The 23,352-nt window shown below is 46.8% G+C and overlaps 2 protein-coding genes across 4 annotated transcripts in view; both read right to left on the reverse strand.

The window, feature by feature from the left end:
* Positions 1-23,352, reverse strand: part of MDGA2 (MAM domain containing glycosylphosphatidylinositol anchor 2) — a 315,342-nt gene that overhangs the window by 126,723 nt on the left and 165,267 nt on the right. For all 3 annotated transcript variants that reach the window (XR_014883814.1, XR_014883813.1, XM_085225899.1), the window contains exon 6: positions 14,288-14,557. Coding sequence is in view for 1 of the 3 variants with exons in the window: in XM_085225899.1 (XP_085082025.1) it covers positions 14,288-14,557 (270 nt within the window). In the remaining 2 variants the exon portion in view is untranslated. The remainder of the gene's footprint in view (positions 1-14,287; positions 14,558-23,352) is intronic.
* On the reverse strand, positions 18,407-20,014 carry LOC146544374 (inositol 1,4,5-trisphosphate receptor-interacting protein-like 1). Its single transcript, XM_085223830.1, has one exon. The coding sequence runs from the start codon at positions 20,012-20,014 to the stop codon at positions 18,407-18,409; it is 1,608 nt and encodes a 535-aa protein (XP_085079956.1).

A 23,352-nucleotide genomic window follows, 5' to 3' on the forward strand; every position in this document is an offset into this window, starting at 1 on the left:
CAGCAGCCCAGGCTGCCCAGAGCCACATCCAGCCTGGCCTTGAATGCCTGCAGGGATGGGGCATCCACAGCCTCCTTGGGCAACCTGTTCCAGTTCACTGGGTGAAAAAAAGATGAACATGTTTCCCAAGAAGACTTCAGACCTCACTCATGTGTTGTATTCTATTCAGATTTCTTGGGATCACCTGGGCTGAGGCTGGTACAAATCCAGCAGGTATGGATTCTGTACAGCTGTTTGAACTCATAGTCAATTCCCATAAAGCAGTGGTTTGGACTTTCCTCATCTGTAGGTTCTTGGACCACAACTGGCAGGCATTTGCCTATCGATGTCAAGTGTGTTAGAACAGTGGATTCTGATTCTGTTTTTTTCACTGTGCTGTTGGTTATGTTTGAAGCATTGCTGAAAGTCTTCCATCACAAAGATGGGGTGAGACACAGTGAACAAGAGATACAGGGTTATTGGGCAAAATGTGAGAGGTGGTGCTGCAGCCATGCTAACCACAGGTGCGTCCCAGCAGAGATTTCAGGACATAATCAGCTCACAGGGCTGGAAAATAATAGCCAATGTGCAAATAAGTCTGTAACTGTACTTTGAGACTCAGAACATGCCCAAGAAAGTGCCAGTCTTTCTCAAAGAGGCCCCAAAGAACTATGATGTGATCAAATAAAAAAAGATGAAACAATTTCCATCCACAAACTCTTCAATGTCTGCTCTCCCTCATTAATTACATTTCAAAGTAATAGAACGCATTTCAGTATCTAAACGAAGGCTGATTTGCATTCATCAGGTTAAGTCATATCCTCCCACCCCCACTCGGATCAACCCAAGATGCTCCTTTAATCCATCAAAATGTTCGTATCTCAGAAACGCACATTTCATGATATATGAACAGCATCAAACACCGTAATTGAATTCATTAGCTGCTGCACTATTTGCAGGCTTTGACATAATAGTTATTGGCCACTGACTGCTTCCTAAGCTGGCATGGGGCGTTGGGGAGCGCTCAGCTTTGTGTTTGCTGATGTCTGTGGCCGCGTGCAGCCTGCGGCAGGAGAAATACTGAGCAGAACTGTGAAAATTACTGATTTTAACCTTGACTGAGCAGTTGGGTTCCACATGAGCTTCAATCTCGATGCGCCGACCAGAAATGGCTTTGACTAATTTTCATTGTTCCCCTTTGTGTTTTCTTTAGGCTGGCAAGCAGTTTTGTTTTGAATTCTTCCCAGTGAACAAGAAGGGTATGTCACCTGATAACGTACCAAGTAGATGTGAGGACCTGTGTGTGTCCTGGAGCACCAAGGGTACATTTTGGATGCTTACTGAGCACAGTATGCCACTTGTTTCTGAGCACCCAGAAGCTGCATTTTGTTAAATGCCAATACCTTCATCTCCAGATCCAGTTTGTTTCCAAGATGCTCTGCAGCTGATGCAGGTTCTGCATTTCACCTGCATCTCTGGGTCAGGCAATGCAGTCGCCCTTTCTTAATGCTCAGATGTTACTGATTCTCCTACAATTCCCTCTCATGTGACAGAAAAGTGTTCGTGCTTCTTGGAAATATTCTTGACTTTATTTTTAAGGCTAGCTATCTGATCCAAAGTTCACTATTGGGAATGGTGCTCACTTCCAAGGCTCCTGTGTGTACTGGGTTAAGTCGTTTGCCTTGACTTCTTCTTCCCAGCAAAGGTTAAGAAAACACAAAGAGCACCATGGGAACAACTTGTTTGGAAAGTGAGCTGCCAGCCCAGCTTCATTCTCCCCAAACTCCGGTCTCTTAATCCAGACACTGGCTGTTTGCTTTAAAAGGCTGAGCTGTATCTCTCCAAGCTACTGCTGCGATTTTTGTACCGAAGGATGATTACTGGGATGATTCATTGGTCCTTGAAAAAAAGACGTGAGGCAGACAGCAGGTAAAGAAAGCCAACCCTTATCATCAGCTCTTGCTTCAATCACACTGGGCTCCTCGTCTCCTTAGAGCCCTATAGATGGGAAAAGCAATCCTGCTTTCACACGCAATTCAAAAGATTCACAACCTCATGACAAAGATTTTAGATAGTCCCTAAAAGACTTTCGAAGCGCATTGGTAAACTTAAACCTTTCTCCAAATCTGTCAAGACATCCTGAGAAGCCAACTTCTCTCATTGCACGCTGGTGCTTATATTTTTAGTCCCTGCTGGTTCCCAGATTTTGTAGAGGAAAATAAAAACTCAACTCCCTTCCTCTCAAATTGAAACTCAGTTTGATTTTGATTGCAGCTGTGGCAGTGTCAGACACAGCTCACCTGCACCGACTCTGTGGCAATGGCCCTTCCATACAGAATTTCAGACAATGATACAGTAGTTGGCCAAATACAATGGTTCAGCTTTCAAAACTAATGCATTTCATATATATGGTGTAAGCATCGGGGAGATGATTTAGCAGAGGGCTGTTAGGTAGGGTAGTATGGTTAGGCTGTGGTTGGACTCGATGATCTTTAAGGTCTTTTCCAACCTGAGCATTCTGTGATCTGTATCCGGATTAATGGATTTAACAATAAACACATGATCTTCATGAACGTGTAAGCATCCCACCATCAGGAAATAAGGAAAAACAGAAGAACTCGACTCACTGATGTTAAAGGCATGCACCAATGTACTGCAGTAAATTAACTGATATTAATTTAAAACTGGACCAGGTCTACCCTTGGAAACCACAGTGCAGTCTGTAGGTCCTTTTCTAAGGGGAATGCCCAGCATAAATGGACCTCTACTAAATAGAAAGTCATTCCCACAGAGGAATGGAAATCCTTCTCTGATGTTTCCTCCTTCATTAACAAGTCTACCTCCATCAAATCAACAGAAGTAAAAGGCAGATGCTTCTATAATCTCTGAAAAAGCACAAAGTCCTTCTGCTATTCTGGCTGAGGGCAGCGTGGCTGCACGTTCTTCAGCATTCTACAGCATGCTGTTGCCTTCAACTGTATTTTAAAATAGCTAAGCTGAGCAGAGACAGTTTAACAACAGTCCAAAAGCTGCTTCTCTTTGGTGAATATCACAATGTAATCTGCTGAACTTCCTTCTGTCACATTAACATGTATTTTCAAATTATTTTGCGCACAAGGAACACCAAAAACATGAATTTGTTGTGTTGTTTTTCTGTTCAAACATCGTTTTTTAAAGTAATCTCAAGTCTGCCTCAAAATGTAGAAAGGAAAGCATTCGGAATTGTGGTCTTGCAGCTTAATGCTAAGATACCAGAAAAAAAAGCACATTCCATATGCCCAAGTTTGCAGATATCAGCTCTCCATAATGAGAGCTGGTTTGCAGTTTATCTGGTTTGCAGCATCAGTACAGCCTGCACATCAGTTCTGGATGTGGAGGAGCCTACTCTGAAGTGTCTCATGAATAATCACTTCCACTTCTTTCTGATGAATGACCATCATCTATCATAATCAGCACCGTGCTGGGATGGAGCTCCGTACAACAAATCTCAATAACAAATAGGAGGTGACATTTGCAAACTGAATCATCTTGAAGACCACACTATTCTGCTGTGATCATCACAGCCACACCTACACCTGGAGCAAAGCACTGTCTCTGTGTAGCCCCAAGTCCAAACAAACCTAACTCTTAACCTGAGCTCGTGCTTCATGCCATGCTGCAAGGATGGCTTTGAGCAAGCAGCTGGGCCAGGGGATGAAAAATCTGGCCTGCTGAAATGGACCTCAGAGTGTTGGTGTGTCTGCTTTTGGAGCAGAATATGAGTTTTGGACAAAAAAGAACTGGAACCTTTACTGGCAGGCTTCGGTTATTGAAACTGTAAGCTTGTTGGACAAAATCTTGGTGTCCAGCTGGTGTTTTAAGAAGTCAATTTTCCAAAAAGCAAAGAGAATAAGATTAATGGATTTGGGGCAGTAATAGAAGCAGACAAATATGTAAGTCCAAATTTTTGAGTTATGTAATAAAGAATTGTATAACGTGGTTAAAAAAACACTATTTTGAAAACAAAAAATGGGAATTAGCTTCTTTGGTCAGTGAAAAAAAGAGAAGATCCCAGGATGGCTGTGTCCGGATGCACTGCTGGGTCCATCTGGACACCCAGAGATGGGACAAAACCCCAAATCCAGGTTGCTTTTGGGGTTCTCCAAGCAAGGAGACCCCACAACCTATAATTTTAAAAACTTGAGCTGTAACAAATGGACAAGGTGGCAGTAATGAACAATTGATGGCCCTAGATATGTGGTTAAATACTCAGATATGTGCTGTACAGCGGGTTAAGAAAAGAAAAGATGAAGTTCACAGGCCCAAATGTAGTTCCTCACTGTCACTGTGCACTGAGCACTTCATGAACTGGGCTTGTTTAGCTTGGAGAACAGAAGACTCCAGGGAGACCTCATTGTGGCCTTCCAGTACTTGAAGGGAGCGGATAAACAGGAGGGGGAACGGCTGTTTGTGAGGGTGGGTGGTGATAGGACAAGGGGAATGGTTTTAAAGTGAGACAGGGGAGGTTTAGGTTGGATATGAGGAGGAAGTTTTTCAGCCAGAGGGTGGTGAGGCACTGGAACAGGTTGCCCATGGAGGCTGTGGATGCCCCATCCCTGCAGGCATTCAAGGCCAGGCTGGATGTGGCTCTGGGCAGCCTAGGCTGCTGGTTGGCGACCTGCACACAGCAGGGGGTTGGAACTGGATGAGCATTGTGCTCCTTTGCAACCAGGCCACTCTGTGATTCTATGATTCTATGAGCTCACGGAGCAGCACTGGGTGCCGTATCAGAGCTCTGCCCTTTGGATACGCCAAGATTTCCACCATTTCTATTTCCTCTTTTCACTTTTCACCTCTGATTTCTTGTGCTACTCCACCAGTTACTGTAATCACAGTCTTTTGTGTTGTTTATTTTAAAATTAAAGCATGATTTCAAGGCAACAGCAACCTCTTCCCCCTACCCTTTGCTTCTCGTCTCTGAACCATCTCTCATACCATCCTTCAGCAGAACTGAAGAGCCCCCCTCTCTCCCAGGGGTTCAATAAGCCATGGCAGACCTAGCCTGGCCTTGCAAAAGCTGCAAGACCCCTTCAGAAAAACCATCACCCTCCCTGGTCATTCTTGAAACCAAACCAAATACTAACACCTACCCCTCCTACCACCCCAAAAAGTAGAAATCTATGAACATGGGCTTTATCTTTTGCCATTTCACAGGATCTTGACATTTGAAGATCCATCACCATGCATCCATCTATGGGCTTCACCTTTTTCTCTTACAGATAAACTGAACTGGGTGGAAAGAAAGGAGATGGGCCAGATCCCTCAGCATCTTCTCTGGAGTAGAAGCCTGCAGCATTTTTAGCAACAACATGCTCAAAGCCTTGCCAGCTTGCCTCCACAGCAGTTGTATGTGTTTTGTACTCCATTATTCATATTCATTCTTGGCTGATGGGGGACCATCAGGTCTGCCAAGGTCAGCATCGTGCTGCTGGCTTATTTTTCCTCTAGCAGGGAAAGCTGTCTTACTCTCATGGTTCGTCTGCACAGCTCTGCTACTGCCCAGTTCATTGATGAGACACGGAAACTTTCTTATTCTGAACAGAGATCTGAGCATTTCGCTCAGAATTTTAAAAAGTCAGCCTAATATCAAATCAAATCAGACATTAGCACTGCACAGAGCCAGGCTCCTGCATTAGCAGCAAGGAATGCTGTTCCATGGTTTCACACAGGAGACTCTCTCCAGGTGAAATCACTCCTGCTGAGTGTGCAGGCAGGGTGCATCTTGCTTGTCTCATAAGGAGAACATTAAAAAACAGCACTAAAGGAGCTCTTACAGAGAGCGTGCACCAGTGTTGACCCCTCTTCTCAAAATTCAAATTTCTTATATAGGATATTTTGGAAGATCAGCAAGATCTTCCAGACAAAATTATGCCGCCTAAATGTTCTCTATACTCACCTTCCTATACTACGGAAAACTGAAGTGGAGTCTTGATTAAAAAACACAGCACAAATTCTCAGCATTTTACCAACAGAGGCTCATTTTGTCTCTGTCAATATGGTCTTGGCTTAAAGAGTTTTTAAAATGTAAACTTTCAGTAGTTATCAGAACAATTAAGTTGTCAAGCATCTTCTAGAGCATCTCCAAACTTTTTAATATCAAGTAATTATTTGGCACTTACAAAACCAGATGCATTCACATTTCCAATTTAAATGCAAATACTGTGGAGAAAATTCAGGTTTTGTCTCTATTTTTATAAATGCTTTTAGTTTTTAAAAGAAAAGGACTGATTATTTTGGAGATGCAACGTCGCACATGTCTGTTTTCACCTGTGGTCATGCTGATTAGCTCTATTTCTTTTACTGCCTTTCCTTCCTGAAGGGAGAGGAGATGCATACCTCTCTGTAATGAAGGAGATTTCCGCTTACCAGCTGGAATCATCGAATCACCAAGGTTGGAAAAAACCTCCGAGATCATCCAGTCCAACCGTCCACTTACCACCAATATTTCCCACTACACCACATCCCTCAGTACCACATCCAAATGGTTCTTGCACATCTCCAGGGACGGTGGTCCAGCCACTCTCCAGGCAGCCCTTTCCAGAGCCTGACTGCTCTTTCAGAGAAGGAATTTTTCCTGACATCTAAGCTGAACCTCCCCTGGTACATCTTGAGGCCATTAAGACCTGATGTTAATCAGTGTATGATCCTTTAAATGAGGAAGCCAAGATCAAAGTATGTGAAACACAGCATGGATTCTCTTTTAACTGCTTTTAGAAGGAAATATTCAAGAAAAATGAGCCTCATCAGAGGAGAAAAGCCATACAGGCCCACAGGTGAGGAGGCAGCTCCGGAGGTCTCCCGCCCAGCTCCTGCTCAAAGCACAGCCAGAGGCGAGCTCAGAGCTTGGAGATCTCCAAGCACTGCTGACAAACTGGCATTCAACCAGCTTTGAAACCCCAAGCAGAAGCAAGGGAGACAAAGCCAAAGCACTCCCATGAGAAAGCCACCACCATTGCAGCTAGTTGAGCAGCAGCCCCATAACCAAGGCCATCCCCAACCACTGACCTCCCAGCTCACAGCACATGGGGAATGCCACAGGACTCCTCGCAAGCCAGACAAGAACTGGGATATAAATTAAACAGCTCAGACAGGCTGACACAATCCCCAGTGGGCTGCAAACTTGCCAAACAAATTATAAACCCTCCAAACATTACAGCTGGGTATTTTCCAGGGCCAATGCCTTTATAAAGTTTAGTTCTTGTGCCAAAGCTGTCAAAAAAAAAAAAAAAGCCTTGCTGAGCCTTCCCGAATGCCAGAAAGCAAAACATTGTGAATCTTCACTCTTCTCTTTGCCCACAGCACACTTGGAGCTCAGCACACAGGACCTTTCCTGTGCAGCCTATAGCAAATTGTGCTTTCCAAAGTTTCCACCACCAGATTGCCCAAGGATCCTCTTGTTGGAGAGGGTCCAGAGGAGCCACAAAGATGATCAGGGGGCTACAGCACCTCCACTACAAAGACAGGCTGAGGGAGCTGGGCTTGTTCAGCCTGGAGAAGAGAAGGCTGCGGGGTGACCTCATTGCAGCCTTCAGTACTTAAAGGGAGCATACAAACAGGAGGGGAGTCAGCTCTTGGAAAGAGTTGATAATAGCAGGACAAGGAGAATGGTAAGGCACTGGAACAGGTTGCCCAAGGAGGCTGTGGATGCCCCATCCCTGCAGGCATTCAAGGCCAGGCTGGATGTGGCTCTGGGCAGCCTGGGCTGCTGGTTGGCGACCTGCACGTATCAGGGAGTGAAATCAGATGATCACTGTGGTCCTTTTCAACCCAGGCCATTCTATGATAATACAGTATTAAACTATAGCACCGTTCTGGTGCCAAAAAATGGCCATGTATCAGTAGTTCATATTGCTAGCTATGCCAGAGTGAAGATAAATTTTTTCCATTGCCCTCTATTGTAAAAATAACATTGATATGTGAAGTAACCACACAGCAATGGTCAGATGGAGAGAGACCCAATGAGTATCACCTGAAGGCCTTCATAGACATGTGGAGTATGTCAGGCTCGTGACAGAGCAAACTTATTTAAGAATGAGATTTTTGTACACAAAAGCTCTGAGAAGTCCTAATGAAATGGGAGAAGAATCAATAAACCATCTCCATTTTTATATGGAACCATTTTATGAACTCATCCACAGCTCTGCCCAGCCTGGGAGAGCACACATGCCTGAGAGTACTACGGCAGATAATAAAAATAAATGGACTTATTAAACTCTGAAGCTCGACTTTTTCACACATTCATTCTCAGAGCTGTAAACTTTAAGATAGCACGCCGGGAACTTATGACTGTAGCAATGTGCTGATTGTGCCATGAGATCAGCTTTTCTAGGCAGAATCTTGTCTCAATCCAAGCCCCAGTGAAATGCCTGTATTGCTGGATCCTGTTGGCAAGCTGGGAGGAATATGTGGAGCAGCACCAGCCTAAGGGCTATTCCTTATATCTTCACCCACCATAGGGGGCTCTCCTCAACCCTCCTGCAAACAGCTCTGCAAGGTGCATTTAAAACTCAAGAAGGAGGATGTGGTTTAAACGTGTCCATCAAGGCACAAGAGAAACTAAGCAAGCTGGTGACTGCTGGCTGGTAGTACACAGCATTAAGCAAATTGTTTAAGGTGGTGGGGGAAAAAAAGACCAAACAAAACGACAAAACCACCACACAGGGGCACAGTACCAGGCCCTGGTGGGGTGAAGACATCCAGGCCCTGTGGTGGCACAGTGGAGCTAAAGCACAGCCTTTCATCCATCTAGCCCATCACTCCCTGCTGTCAATCCACGGCAAAGCTTCCAAGGGATGACAAACACACCCCAGGCACTCCTGTGCTGAGAGTGAGAGAGGATTTTAGTGCCTGAGCAGTGAGATGTGGGAAAAGGCTCCTGGGGTGAGCTGAGAGGGCACTGGAAGAAAGTTACTGAAATTGGAGCTAGTCATGTTATCGACAAAGAATGATGCAGAGATGAAATAAGGCAAGATGGATGTTTGGGATAAAGATGTCTGGATTCTATGATCCAGGAAGGCTCATACTCTTGAATATGAATTTCAAACCTTGGCACCAAGAAATTACTCTTGCTTTTACTCAGCCCTCAAGTAAGCACAAACATCAATGGATGCTGAAAGCCGGGACAGAGGCTTCTCTATTTCCAACCTACTGAAGGAGCCAGGAAAGCTCTTCATTAACCTCCTAGGTCTCCTCCTATACTTGCTGTTGGCATGGCTCCATCTCGAATACAGCAGTTCTGGGCTCCACAACATAAAAAGGATGTTAAGATCCTTGAAAATGTCCAGAGGAGGCAATAAAGCTGTTAACAGGAAGGCATGTGCTGTGAGGAGAGGTGGGGACACTTTGGTTGTCTGGTCTGGAGGAGGATGAGAGATGACCTAGCTGCAGTTGGACTAATGATCTTGGAAGACCCCTTCCAACTCCTCTCCTCTCCTCTCCTCTCCTCTCCTCTCCTCTCCTCTCCTCTCCTCTCTCTCTCCTCTCCTCTCCTCTCCTCTCCTCTCCTCTCCTCTCCTCTCCTCTCCTCTCCTCTCCTCTCCTCTCTTCTCTTCTCACAGATTTCAATAGTTTTTTTTATTTTTAATCTAACACAAAAATAACAGAAATATAATTTATTTCGCAATTTTGGTCTTTTTTTTTTTCCCCCCACTTTCCTTTTAGCAATCACTATTACATAGTTCATGTATAGTTTTTAAAGGCATAATGGGATAGGTACTTCCAGCAATCTCAGCCTTAAATTGCATTTCTCCAGAGTGCTTTTTGTTCAGCAAAAGCTTTTGTGCTAATGTAGAGCACAGGTTATTTAAAATTATTATTTTATATTTAAACTGGCAGGGAATCCCACCCCTTTGAAAAATTAACTCTAGACATTATGTTTCCACTTCAAAGAAAGGAAAAGTCACAGTCTCAGAGTCAATTGGCACTAAAATAATGCTGCAGTTGCAATGAAAGAGACAATGGAATCTGTTTAAAGAAGGTAATGGGAGAACTTGCTGAAGCGGCAAAAAAATTGAGCTCGTGCATGTTGACATCCTTCTCAACAATATCAGTGCTGCATGTTTGAAGACCTATAAAACATTGCTCTACCACCTTCCCATTGTGATGCAGGTGTTTTTTTAAGATGTGACCCAGCAGTTCTGCTCTCTTATGGGATGGAAGAGCCACCCTACACTCCCTGTTAGCAAATCCCTTGCTCTTCAGTGACATCCTGGTATCTACAGAGAGATTCTTTTTTCATTTTCTTCTTCACGGCATTTTTGGAATATTTTTATTTCCATGTTCTCATAATTTGAGTACCAGTTTGTGTCATGATGAAGATGTCTTAATTTTCTAGAAGGCACGGGCATATAACTACCTTGATTCCTTCCTCTTTTGACACCCAAATTGTCACCCAGTTGTCACCCAAAGACAGAATGGTATTGTGATGATGATGTTCCTATGCAGTATCTTGAAGTTCATAAGGTCAGTATTACTTTTTCACTACTCTAATACCCTGTGGTACCTTCTCCAGACAAACGTGGAAGGATCTTAAGGAGTGAAATACCTCCAGGAGCCAAGTCTAAGAGACTCCCAGGCCAGAAAAGCTTCCTGGGACATAGGAGAAGTTGGATGTCCAAGACCATGCCTGAGCAGGGGGAGGAACTGAGCGTGGGGCCATATCACAAACAAGGCCTCTAAATACTGAGCTCCTGACGATAATGTGAAGCCTTTCTGCAGCACCATGCACGTGTGGGACATCACGAAGTAGCCATGTCACCATGTGTACTGGTCCGAGGGTGGTGAAACACAAATGCATGTTTGCTGTTAATTTGGACTTAAAAAACACGTGTAAGAAGACTAACCATAATTTACTTTGAATTGCAACCAACAAAGGTACATAGTGACAAATTTATGATGAAAGTGATCCAACACAGGTATTTAGGGTTGGAAAGTGCTCTGAAAGAAGTACATCAGACTTACATCTCCCTGACCTTCATGATGAAAGACTTCTCCTACATCAGAAAAATACCATTACATGGGAAAAGTCAGAAGAACAGAACATCACCTAAGCAGGAGGAGCAACAAATCTGTACATCAGACTGGAAGGTCGATGGGAGCTCCGTTTGTCCAGAGGGGGTGGCATGTGATTTGCTACCTGAGGTTTTTTATTTTTTTTAAAAGAGGAGAAAAACTTCAAGTCTTAATCAAACAAGAGGAATCAAGATTCCCTTAGAGCTTCCTCTGCTTTTGAATGGCTTTGTCTAGAAATACATTAAGGGAAGCTACTCTGCTCATCAGCCTGAGAGCAGGAAGTGGAGATGCCACTGATGAGAACACCCAACAACACTCAAACGCTGGCAGCCTTGCAATCATTTAAAGAACTCGCTAATCTAAAGAAAATACTCAAAAAGAAACTTTCATAATTAGAATTGGTGAGCAGCCAGCTCTGCTGAAATGAGATAGCATTCCCTCTATCTCTGTTTTATCCCAGACACCTTGACAGAGGACAATTTCTTTGGTGCAATGAAGCATTTTGCAGTAATTTTGGGTAGAGTTAAACTAATAATGACGTTCTTCACGAAAGCTGCATTTCACTGCATTTCCCACTAAATGGTGACTTCACCAGTTAAATGGTAAGTGGTCTTGTTATAGAGGGATCTGTGCCAGCTGGAAAAGCATTGTTCTCTGAGTCTTTTACTTATCTCCTGCTTAAAGCATACAGGGCAAAAGAGAGAAAAAACAACACCCAAAGATGGTTATGACTAAATGTGTTCTTTGTTGCAATGCCAGCTTTGGTCCATCCAGTTTGCTTTTAGAAAAATCTTCCATGCCATGCTCATTGGGACAGCAGGAAAATGAGTACTAGCAAAAAACCAGAACACATTAAATGCGTATGAACATTGGAAGGCTGCAGGTCCGTCCTGGGAGCTAACAGAAAGTAGTGCACCACAATCATTAGTGGCATCTGCTACTCCTTTGCTGCTTGTGCACCTGACAGCAGTCCCAGAAGCCAATTACTTACACCCTGGACATTTAGGTATTTATTCTTTCTTTTTGAAAGATTCTCTCTGATTTTAGATATATATATATTTTTAATTAAATGTGTGGTAGTCATCTGGCATCATTCACAATGGATTCAAAGGAAGGTGTGATGGGCATTTATGAATTTGGGCAGTCAGCTACAAAGACAGGAAAATGCCAAAAGCTTCCTGAAGATAAGGTAGCATCAATGGGATGAAGCACACACACAAAAAGAAATGTTCAGATAAAAGCATGGCAAAAGTTACTGAATTTTAACAGGAACAAATTTAATCCAAGCCCTGATGGCACTTTTTACATCTTTACATTTCTATCTACGTAAGACTGGGGGATTACTGTCTATTCCTGGGCTCAGTAGTCCAACCTGAGAGAAGCTGCAAACTCCAATTATCAAATGCTTCTCCTGCGAGGCTCAGTTGCCATTTCAAGTTAATACTCCTTTCTCCTCAGCTGTGGTGTGAAAATTCTGATAAACAACAACAACAACAACAACAAAAGAGATGAAAGAGAGCAGCAATGAGCTGCAGGCAAAGTGCTAAGGAACAAAATCCAGACTCGGTACGAATTTTTCTCGTATTTTGCTACTTTTCTCAATGTTCCTTTTAGTACATATAAATATAAGACCAGAATAAAAAAGAGTTTTTTTTAAAGACAGTCCTTTCCTTAATCAGAAAGAATAGCAAAGGGGAAAATTGTAGCAGCAGTTTTCTGGGATGCTGCACTGCAGGATTGGATGGGGGAGTGGTCCTTGTGCTGCTTCCTTCTCAGATTTAACAGCCATGCAGCAGAGAAGAAAAAAACCTTCCTCAAATGTTTTAATGATATTTTGTTCAACATTTTGCAGCTCCTAGGCATCTCATAGGCATGGGCTTCTATAAATAAAAATGTGAGGGCATATCATTATTATGCTATGACTCATGAAATTTGTATCTGCAGGGAGCTAGGGACTTGGTTCTTCCTCTGGGCTCCCCGATGCTGTCTGCTGGGTCAATTAAAATGCTCAGATTTCTTTTCACACAAAGCCTTTCCTCTCCCTTTGCTTATTCCAAGCGAGTGCTTCACTCCCATCTTCCCTTCACAAACTTATCACTGTTGTAAATCACAGAAAATTAATGTTGATGCTGTGTTCTTGAAACAACACTGCTTTTGCCTCTTGACAACAAATCCCCCAAGCCAAATGCCCAAAAATTCAAATGGAAATACGGTATTACAAATAAATCTGTAGACTTCTCCTGATAAACTCCTGCAGACCTAGGCTGATGCGACGCTCTCTCTCTGACCCCCTGAACAGAAATAGCTTCCAATTCACCATCCTGCTGAAGAGTGTAATATGTTGGGCAACACAAAGAGAAAAGGGGTTATAGCTCTCATAAAATACTCACACCACTGGCTCCTTATATATCAGTTTCTCCTAAGTATGATTAATCACATGGCATTATTTAAAGTTCCCATAATGTGTTTCAGTAGCATTCATAGATTAGATTATAGAAAATTAGTTTCAGATGAACTGTTCACTTCAGGTACATTAATCCACTCAGGTGATGCCCACCAGCCAAGTGAACTCTTCCTTCAAACCAACTGGCCACATCCCTGGAGTTATCCAGAAAGCAGTAAACAAGTGGGGAGAGTTTCTTTCCACCTGGCAGTAATTGCTCTGCAAGCACTCCTCTCTTCCTTTTATCTAAGACAGACATTTATCCTACTATTTTGCATAATTAAAGCATAGATACTAATCTAAACCTTCTACCCAGGGAGCAGTCATCTGATGGCAGCAGACTCACAGCGTGCACAACAGCCTTCATTTCTGTATCACACTCAGCTGATGAGGAGGAAGAAAAGGGAGAAGTAGGAAATGACACCTCCTGGATTCAGGGCCACTAGGAGGGATACTCTGCCGTGGCTCTTGCCTGGAAGGCACTGTTGAAAGGGGATGTGCAGAGGATGGCCAAGTCTTCCCACCACACACAATGCCCATCGTGACCTTTGGCAAGCGTTCATCTCTGCTTTGAGTGGGAGAACTGCTGCATCTTTGTGGTGCAAAGGGGCTCTGCTGCACCCTTGGTCCAACTTCGGACCTACCACAAGAGCCACTGGCTATCTGAAGTCAGCACCAATTAATCTCATGCATCATTAGAAATGACCAGAAATGTGTTTAGAAAGGTAAGACACCTCTTTGTGCACATAGTCTTGCCAGATTATGGTTCAATTTATCCTCCAAAGTAAAGGCTGCTAGTTTCCCAGCTCAGCTTACCTCTTACGATGATGTTGGTGGATTTTTTTGCTGGATTTCCAACGTTGTTATTGGCGACGCAGCTGTAGGTGCCAGCATCCTCTGATGCGATGGCAGGTATGGTCAGTGTTCCGCCATTGAGGACAGTCTTCTCAGGCAGGCCACTGGCAGACCTCACCCACGTCAGGCTGGGGGCTGGCTCCCCTCCTGTCGTCACACAGACCAGGGTGACCGCCTCTCCAGGGTTCACCACTATCGGGTCATCCACCAGGAGCTTAATAGAAGGGGATGCTGCAAGACACAAGGGGAAGAGGAAGGTGTAGCGGTTCCCCATCTTCCTGCTTCCGCGCCTCCGCTCCTCACCTTGCCCTGCTTCCTGCTGTGTAGGCATCCCCTTTCCCTGACTGTCAAACCACAGGTGGGGCTTTTTGTTAAGAACAACCCTGTGGCTGTGCTTGGGAAGGAATGAATGTAGTATGGGACATGTGCCAGCACATAGGATTTTCAACGTTGGAAGAAAAGCATTAGGAAGAATTTCCTTTGGCACAGAAAACGTGTTGCTCTCTTCAAATCAGACCCTCCCTGCTGAAAACCAGCCCTCTTAATCCTCCCACCCCCTGACGAACACCCCGGGACTTGGCTGAAAACAGAGGAAGTTTGAGCCGTGTCTGCTGAGTCAAAAGCAGCCACCTCTGTTGGGACAACATCATAGAATCAAAGAATCCTAGAATGGCCAGGGTTGCAAAGGAGCACAATGCTCATCCAGTTCCAACCCCCTGCTATGTGCAGGTCGCCAACCAGCAGCCCAGGCTGCCCAGAGCCACATCCAGCCTGGCCTTGAATGCCTGCAGGGATGGGGCATCCACAACCTCCTTGGGCAACCTGTTCCAGTGCCTCACCACCTTCTGGCTGAAAAACTTCCTCCTCATATCCAACCTAAACCTCCCGTCTCAGTTCCCCCTTGTCCTATCACTATCCACCCTCGTAAACAGCCGTTCCCCCTCCTGTCCATTGAAATACCGCAAGGTGTTGCGGTTTCGTGATTTTTTGTTCTCAGTATTCCACATCAGAACATCATGTGGAGTTAACGAGTTAATGTTCCGGTTCCGTTTACCGTTGTGGACTCTTCGAGTATCCTGATGGGAGGGGAGGGGGCGGCATCCCCGGAGGACCTGGCGGGCAGAGGCAGTGGGCTGGACCTACGGACAGGAGCCGGAGCGGCTGCCTCTCTCCGCCTGGCCCAGCTCAGCCGGCTTAGCTCGCCGCGAAGCAAAGCACGTGTTTCCCTCACACAATCGTGCTTTGACTCTCATTTTTTGATACTCTTGTCTCTCTCGTTTTGTTTGATTTAGATAAATTCAGTAAATTATCCTTCTTCCTCAGATCGTTGCCGTTGTGTTTTCTCTTTGTTAAAACTACCGCCTAGCTCTCTGCCCTTCCCCCTCTCCTGGAGTGCACGTAGCCCGGGGCTGGTTATCTAAGGATAACCCTGTGACAGAAGGCCACAATGAGGTCTCCCCAGAGCCTTCTCTTCTCCAAGTTAAAGAAGACCAGTTCCCTCAACCTTCCTCATAGCAGAGCTGCTCCAGCCCTCTGACCATCTCAGTGCCCTCCTCTGGACCCGATCCAAGAGCTCTACGTCCTTCCTGTGCTGGGGGCCCCTGGCCTGGACGCAGCACTGTAGATGGGGCCTTACAAGAGCTGATTAGAGGGGGACAATCACCTTCCTCTCCCTGCTGGACACCCTTTTTTTAATGCAGCCCAGAACACAGTTGGCCTTCTGGGCTGCAAGCACATGCGGCTGGCTGATGTCCAGCTTCTCATCCACCAAGACCTCCAAGTCCTTCTCCGCAGGGCTGCTCTCAAGGGGTTCTTCGCTCAGTCTGTATAAGCACCTTGGATTGAACCGGCCCAAGTGCAACACGTTCAACTTGGCCTTGGTCACCCTTATTAGGTTCACACAGGCCCACTTTGCCAGCCTGTCCAGGTCCTTCTGGATGGCTTCCCTTCCTTCCAATGTATCGACTGTACCGCTCAGCTTGGTGTCATCTGCAAACTTGCTGAGGTTGCACACGATGCTATCATCTCTGTCATTGATGAAGATGTTAAGGAGCACCAGTCCCAAGACCGAACCCTGAGGGACACTGCTTGTGACCTGACACAACCACTGATCATAACCCTTTGGCTGCATCCAGACAGCCAATTCCTAATCTATCAGCAGTCCATCATTCTAATCCACACCTCTCCAATTTAGAGAGAAGAATGTGGTGATGGGCCATGTCAAAGGCTTTGCAGATGTCCAGATAGAATACATCCACCGCCCTTACTCTGTCCACCAATGCCACTACTCCATCATAGAGGGCCACCAGATTGCCTTAACATAGCTTCTAGGAGGATCTGCTCCGTGATATTCCCAGGCACAGAGGTGAGGCTACCAGCCTGTAATTACCTAGGTCATCCTTTCTCCCTTTCTTAAAAATGATAGTGATACTTCTCTTTATCCAGCCACTGGGGACTACCCTGGACAGCCATGGTTTTTCAAATACGATGGAGGATGGCTTGGCAACCATATGAGCCATCTCCTTCTGAACCTTGGGATGGGTATCATCCAGCCCCGTGGTCTTATATACATTCAGTTTCGTGAGGAGGTCTCAGACTTGCTTCACTGTTATAGTGGGACAGAATCCACTCCTCTCACTGACACATAGAGCTTCAGAATCCTGGCAGACATGGTGAGGAGCCTGACCACCAGTCAGGCAAAGCTCTTTTTCCTTATCTGAGGAAGCCAGTTCTCCATCTTCATTTATCAAAAGGGGAACACTCACCTTGATCTGTCTCCTCCTGCTTATGTACCTGAAGAACATCTTCTTGTTATTTTTCACATCGCTAGCCAAGTTCAGCTCTATCTGTGCCATGGCTTTCCTAATCATATTTCCAAACATGTGGACACTGTCCCTATATTCCTCCCAGGCTACACAACCGTGTTTCCACTTCCTGTAGATTTTCCCCTTTTTCAATTGAGGGTGACCAAGCACAGATCTCACTGCCCAAGGGGACGATGGACTCTCCCGTCATGGCAGTACTCTGAAGCCGTCTCATCACGGCACTGTGCAGCTGGCACTGCAGTCCCTCCTTGCACAGGTCACACTCAAACACAACACTGAGTTGAGCAAGGCATTTCTTGGCATTTGTGCAGAGGCCAAAGCTCCCAGAATAAAAGGGACGCGGCTCTCCGAGAGGCCGGTCACTCCCTGCCCGGCTGGTAACAGGAGTCTCTGTTAGAAGCCCTGTGCAGAGACCTCTTCAGCTGCACGAGGTCCGGCTCCTCACGGTGTGGTAGCAGGGAACGGCTGCCGTGTGCGGTGCTCCCAGCAAGCAGAGCTCTGCGCACGAAGGCTGTCTTGCTCCAATTTATAGGAGGGAGATTTAGGAGGTTCTTTTAATATATGTACACCCGACGGCGAGATTAAGACACAACAGGTCAAAGGTTAGCCCGACCAGTTTATTATGAGTCCTAGTTGCCTAGGGAGATGGGGAAGGGAAGTCGGGCGATAGAAAAGAGATTGGAAATAAAAGGAAGGAGTCTTTGTAGAAAGCAAGAGAGAATTAGTCACTACTGGGTTTCCAGCGTAACTCGCAATTCAGATGTTGATCCTCAGTAGAGATGGGCCGTCGGAGGATGTTGTTCGGGTGATGACGACCACAGCGACGATTTTTCCAATGACAGTACAAGCTTATAAATGTGTAAGTCCAAAGTGGTTGACTCAGCCACTCTTTGGAATGACAGCTTCTTGTTTTTTCTTGTGGGCCATAGCAGGAACTCCTTTTGTTCCCATCTTCCGGGCCTTGCCAGCAGATAAGAGGGAGCAGGGAAGTGCCCACTTGCATCTTGCCTTCACAAGATACAGTGGTACTATCCCCAAGTCTCCTGTACCAAGCTGGAGTCATTTGGCCACAGGCCAGATCTTCCACCAGTCAACTCTCTTCAGAGAAATCCTTTCAAATGTAAACTGTCCACAAACTGATGCTAACTGCCACACCGCAACACCCACCTCTGGCCTCCTCGATAGGCTAGAGTCTTATTGCTCACAGAATGTGAGCTTAGAGCCAAAAAAAGAGGAGTTCAGACAGAGGACTCTCTCAGCGTCCAAACAGCAGCAGTCTGAGGAGGCGATCTTTCAGCACCTTGAAGTCACGCAGTGCCACGGACTGGGCGTCCGGGTCCTCCAGGTGCTGGAAGAGGTTGAGTGGGCTGGCTGTTCGGAAGGCGTGCGGCAGGATAACCTCGTCGGGCATCATCCGATTGCCAAGGAAGAAGTGGACCAGGCGTTTGTCCTTCAGGCAGAAGTACAGGTACCGCATGATACTCTCCAGCCGACTCAGGAAATGCCTCCTGTGCCAGTTCCCCAAAGGGATGATGTTCACGAGGTGGAAGACAAGAGTCTTGAGGACGGAGGTGGAAAAGCCCATGCCCACCATGGTGTAGGCTAAGAGCCTCATGCAGCTCAGGAGGGAGCTGTTCTGCCCAGCATTCCTGGTCAAGTACTGGAAGTACTTCTTTTCCGCCACAGCACAGCTCTGCAGCCATGTTGTGCTGGGCGTAAAGCCGACCTCTGTGTTCTGGCTGGTCAGGAAGATGTCCGAGTTGCCTTGTTGCACCCCGAACAGCAGCTCCACGAGGATTTTTTCCCCGCTGGAGGTGTTTGTCAGCTGGAGCTTACAGGAGCGGTTGGAGGGCAGCACCTTTAGGTTGTAGGCGTGTGCCTGAAGGGTGGCCTTCCAGATCGTTGCCAGCTGTACCTTGAACCAGGTGACAGTTTTCTCCACATCCAGGTAGAAGCCAGTGCAGAGCGTCAGTAGGAGGCTGGGGTCCTGATTTTGGATCAGGTCTTCCACAGGGTGGTGGAGGAAGCACAGCACGTCCCCCAGCTCCTGCTCCCTCATGCACATGCACACCGGTTCCACGCGGATGCGGGATTTCCTTGCCAGATCGTCCTCGTCATCATCCATCTCCAGGTGGAAGATGTGCGCGCGGGGGGCCTCCACGGGCACGAGCAGGCGGTACACAGTGTCCTCCTTCCGGGGACTCCAGCCTTCAAATGCACTGCCCACCCCGATGGCAGACCGCAGCACTGGATAGAAACTGTTTGACCAGACAAATCTGAAGACCAGCAGGAGGTCGCTCATCAGCTCCTCCACCAGCTGGCACCTGGAGGGCCTTCCTTGCGCCTTTCGAAGAGCACGCTCCACAATATGTCTGGTCCAGGCTGAACTGTAGAAGTTTTCATCGTCCTGTTCCACCTGTTCCTCCAATTCCACTTGTTTCTTCTGTTTCACCTCTTTCACCCGTTGCACCTGTCTCACTTGTCCCTTCTGTTTTTCCTGTTTTTCCTGTTCCTTTTCTTCTTGCTCTGCCCCCGCTGCCTCCTTCTCGCTGCTGGAGCTGTCCTCCTCACTGCTATCATCGTGCTGGCTCCTTTTTCGGGACTGCCACATGTTCCAAAAGAGCAAGAAAAACAGTCCCATACAGAACCAGATTCTCCAATACTTCAGCAGAGTAAAGAGCAGAGCTGGCATGTCCACCCATCTCTGCTCCACATTCCTTTGCTCTGTCTCGTGCTGCAGTTGTGTCATCTGCTCTCGCAGATTGACCTCCTGCTGCTGCACGCCCTCGAGCATGACCGCATCGTCAGTGACACTGACACGTAGCACCCTCACCAACAAGGCGAGAACAAGCACCAAAGCCATGATCTGCAAGAGATGGGAGAGAGGGGCTCAGTGGGGCTGGGAGGGAGCAGGGCCACGAGCCGCATGTGTGAGGCCCTGTGCTCAGGGAGGAGCAGTGGGTACGAGGGAGCTGGGTGGCAGCAGGGTGCGAGGCCAGCGCTGGCAGGGACGGTTCCAAGCTCTGCCCGTGGCACTCCCACAGGGGCTGGCGTTTGCACCACGTCCCTCATCCAGCCCGACCTTCCCCTGCTGCTGTACTCACCAATGGCCCAGGTCAAACTGCAGCAGCGCTGCCTGACACGGCCTTAAAGCCATCCCCTGCATTGTGATGCTATGCATTCCTACTGATGTCACAAATGGCAGCCCGACCCCACCCTTCGGCCCTTCGCTCTCAGCTGCCCTGGGCGCCCACAGCCATGGCTATGGGGATAGCCTTTACAAAGCAGGCAGGAGCCCCCCCAGGCCTTTCTCAAAAAGAAAATGGGGTGAGACAAGTTGCATGGATGCTGTGCTCCTCACGTGGCACGCCTGGTTACGTTCCAGATACACAGTCCCTTGAAATTCATTTGGCGTCCTTTGACTCCTCAGGAAACGTAAGAATTTTCAACATATGCACAAAACTCATTTTAGTGCTGATATGCCACAGGGAGAGCAAAGCTGAAGGTTGGTGACAGTTGTGTCAAGATCTCAGCACCTGACATCGCGCAGCCCTTTGCTGACTGCTCCCTCAGCCTCCGCTGGTCTGAAGGTGCTCTGAGCCAAAGGCTGGCTGGCTCGAGCCGGGCTGCTAGAAGGGGCTCTGACAATGAATATTAGGACGCCCATGTGTGCAGCGGCCTCTTCAGCTGCACGGGCTCTGGCTGCTTTGGGTGAGGTTTTGCTGTGGAGAAAATATGCAGGAGCAACTGCCGCTGCCCACTGAGCAGCGTCTGCTCCTGTTACAGAATCACATGTGCACGAGGCAGGAATATTTCTCGAAGGCTAACAGAGAAAGGCCGGGCTGGGAGCCTGTGAGCGCTGAACCAAGGCAGCTCCGTAGGCATAGAGTGCTCTGGCAAGTAAGGAGATGGCTCTGTAGGATGGGAGCATGATAGCGGCTGTCAGAGCAACTGTGCTTCATCTGCATACCTTGCTGCCTGCAGCACAAGGCTCCTGGCCACGGGTGTAAAGACTACAGCAAGTTAAGGCCAGAGTCACCTCCCCGAAGGCAGGGGAGATTCTGGATCGTCAGGGCTGGAAGTCGTTTGTACCTCAGGAGATCCCCTAGACCAAACCCCCTGCTATAGCAGGTTCCCTAGCGTAGGATGCGTAATAAAGGTACTCCAGGAGGGTTTTGAATAACGTCCAGAGAAGATACTCTCCCTCCTTCTCTGTTTCCGGTAACAAGGATATTAATAAATATTAATAACTGACGGAAGCTGTGTGACTCATGAAGCGGAACTTATTCTTTCCTGGACCCTTCCTTAGCATTCAGATTTCTGAATTCCACCAGTCTCTGGGTGCCCGATGGTTTCCTGCATTTGGCAGGGCCCTGCAGCCACAGCTCCAGGCTGGTGCCTTTCAGTGCCACGCAGTGCAACAAGAAGGGAGGCAACTGGGAAGCCAGTCATCATGATAACCCTGGAGCACTTCTGACCTCCTCCTCTCCAGATCCACCTCTCAGGCATGCTAAACTTGACTCTATGCTTATCTCAGGTCATTGTGCTTAGCAAAGGCCTTTACCAAAACGCAGTGTTGGAAATGTCCAGGAAGCAGCTCCTCAACCTAGTTGTATCCTGTTCCCGTTCTGCGATTTGGTCAGCTTCCACATGTGGGGCATTGCTGTTGCTGCTCAGAGAATCACTGATGCAGGTTCCTCTGTAGGCAATCCAGTCAAAGCCCCTTGCATTATGCATCTATCCAGTGCACCCTCAATAATTTTGCAGATGACAGCAAGTGGTTAGGAAGTGTTGATCTGCTTGAGGGTAGGCAGGCCCTACAGAGGGACCAGGACAGGCCAATCGATGGGCTGAGACCAATGGGATGAGGTTCAACAAGACCAAGTGCTGGAGTCACCACCCTATGAAAAATCTTGCATGCTTGGAAGAGGCAGAACACAGCAAAGACCCTTTTCTCCTTTATTATTGCAATCGAAGATGTATTTTTTTATTGAGGAATCCACCTTTGCTGGATTAGGACTTTTCTTGAAGGCATTCTTTAAACTGCATAAAGGATGAGCCAATGTCTAAATCCATATTGCTAGGACAGAAAAAGCAGCAGTGCTAAATAAACATGGGCATATATTTCCATCGGTTGGAAATTCTGGGCAAAATCTGAGGATAGAAAATTTAAAAAGGTGAGACTAAAAATGAAAGGAAATAAAAACTCTCCATCCAAAAACGACATTTCACTGTCACCGTTACTAGAGATATATTCTTGTGTGCTCTGCTTTATATATGAATCTTATTACAATATTAAAAGAATATCATAAAGGCAAGTATGAGACTTGGCTACAAACTAAGAGTTTTCTTTGGCACTCGCCCACCAGGATCCGGCTCTGTCTGCATTTAGAGGGGAAGCAGAGAATATGCAATCTCCCAGCTAGGGAAACCCCTAAGATCACAGAGCCTCACATACAGCCTCCTGCTCCATTCCTGCACACCCCAGCCCTGTAGGCACTCCCCAGAGTAAATGACTGAGCTCAGGAAGCCAGTGTGATGGTGGCAAGGCTGGGTGCTTGGCTAGAAGTGCAGGCAGAAACTGGCAGCACTGCCTATTGACTGTGTCAATGTCTCTTTGCTAAGTCCCCCGATGTCAGTTTCATCAACTTGTGGATGGAATCCTGTTCGGGGATTAGAGGTATGAAACCAGGCGGCATGTTGCATTTCATTCTTAAGGAGCAACTGTTTGGGTGAAAGCAGCAGAAGCAGGGATCCAGGCACCCTCCATGCAGCCAGAACTGAGCTCCAGACCTGTAGGGACATCCCCAACCTTGGGGCTATGGAAGCAGTCAGCCAGCCCCTTCCCACCTGCATTAATGACTTTTGCTGAATAATTCCAGCAAGACGCTGCTCTTCCTTGCTCTCACTAAACATCAAGGCACGAAGCAGGGAACAAGAGAACCACAAAGAATGCTTCAAAACTTCCAAGAAAAGATGAAAGCTCCAACAATGTCAACCCAAGCAGGTGCTGCTGTTTACCATAATGGCCTCATAATCCTCCAGATGAAAGGGGTCCTTTGCCACCCTTCAGGTAGTGAGACAGAGAGAGCAGCTGACGTGATAAAAATGCTGTGATACATCCCTTTCATCAGCACTCCAAACAGTAAGTACATGAAAATTATGGTTTGCATACAGCAATTTGTCTTTGCTTACACCATG

The sequence above is a fragment of the Meleagris gallopavo genome, chromosome 5 (assembly GCF_905368555.1).
Source record: "Meleagris gallopavo chromosome 5, MGAL_WU_HG_1.1, whole genome shotgun sequence".
NCBI lineage: Eukaryota > Metazoa > Chordata > Aves > Galliformes > Phasianidae > Meleagris > Meleagris gallopavo.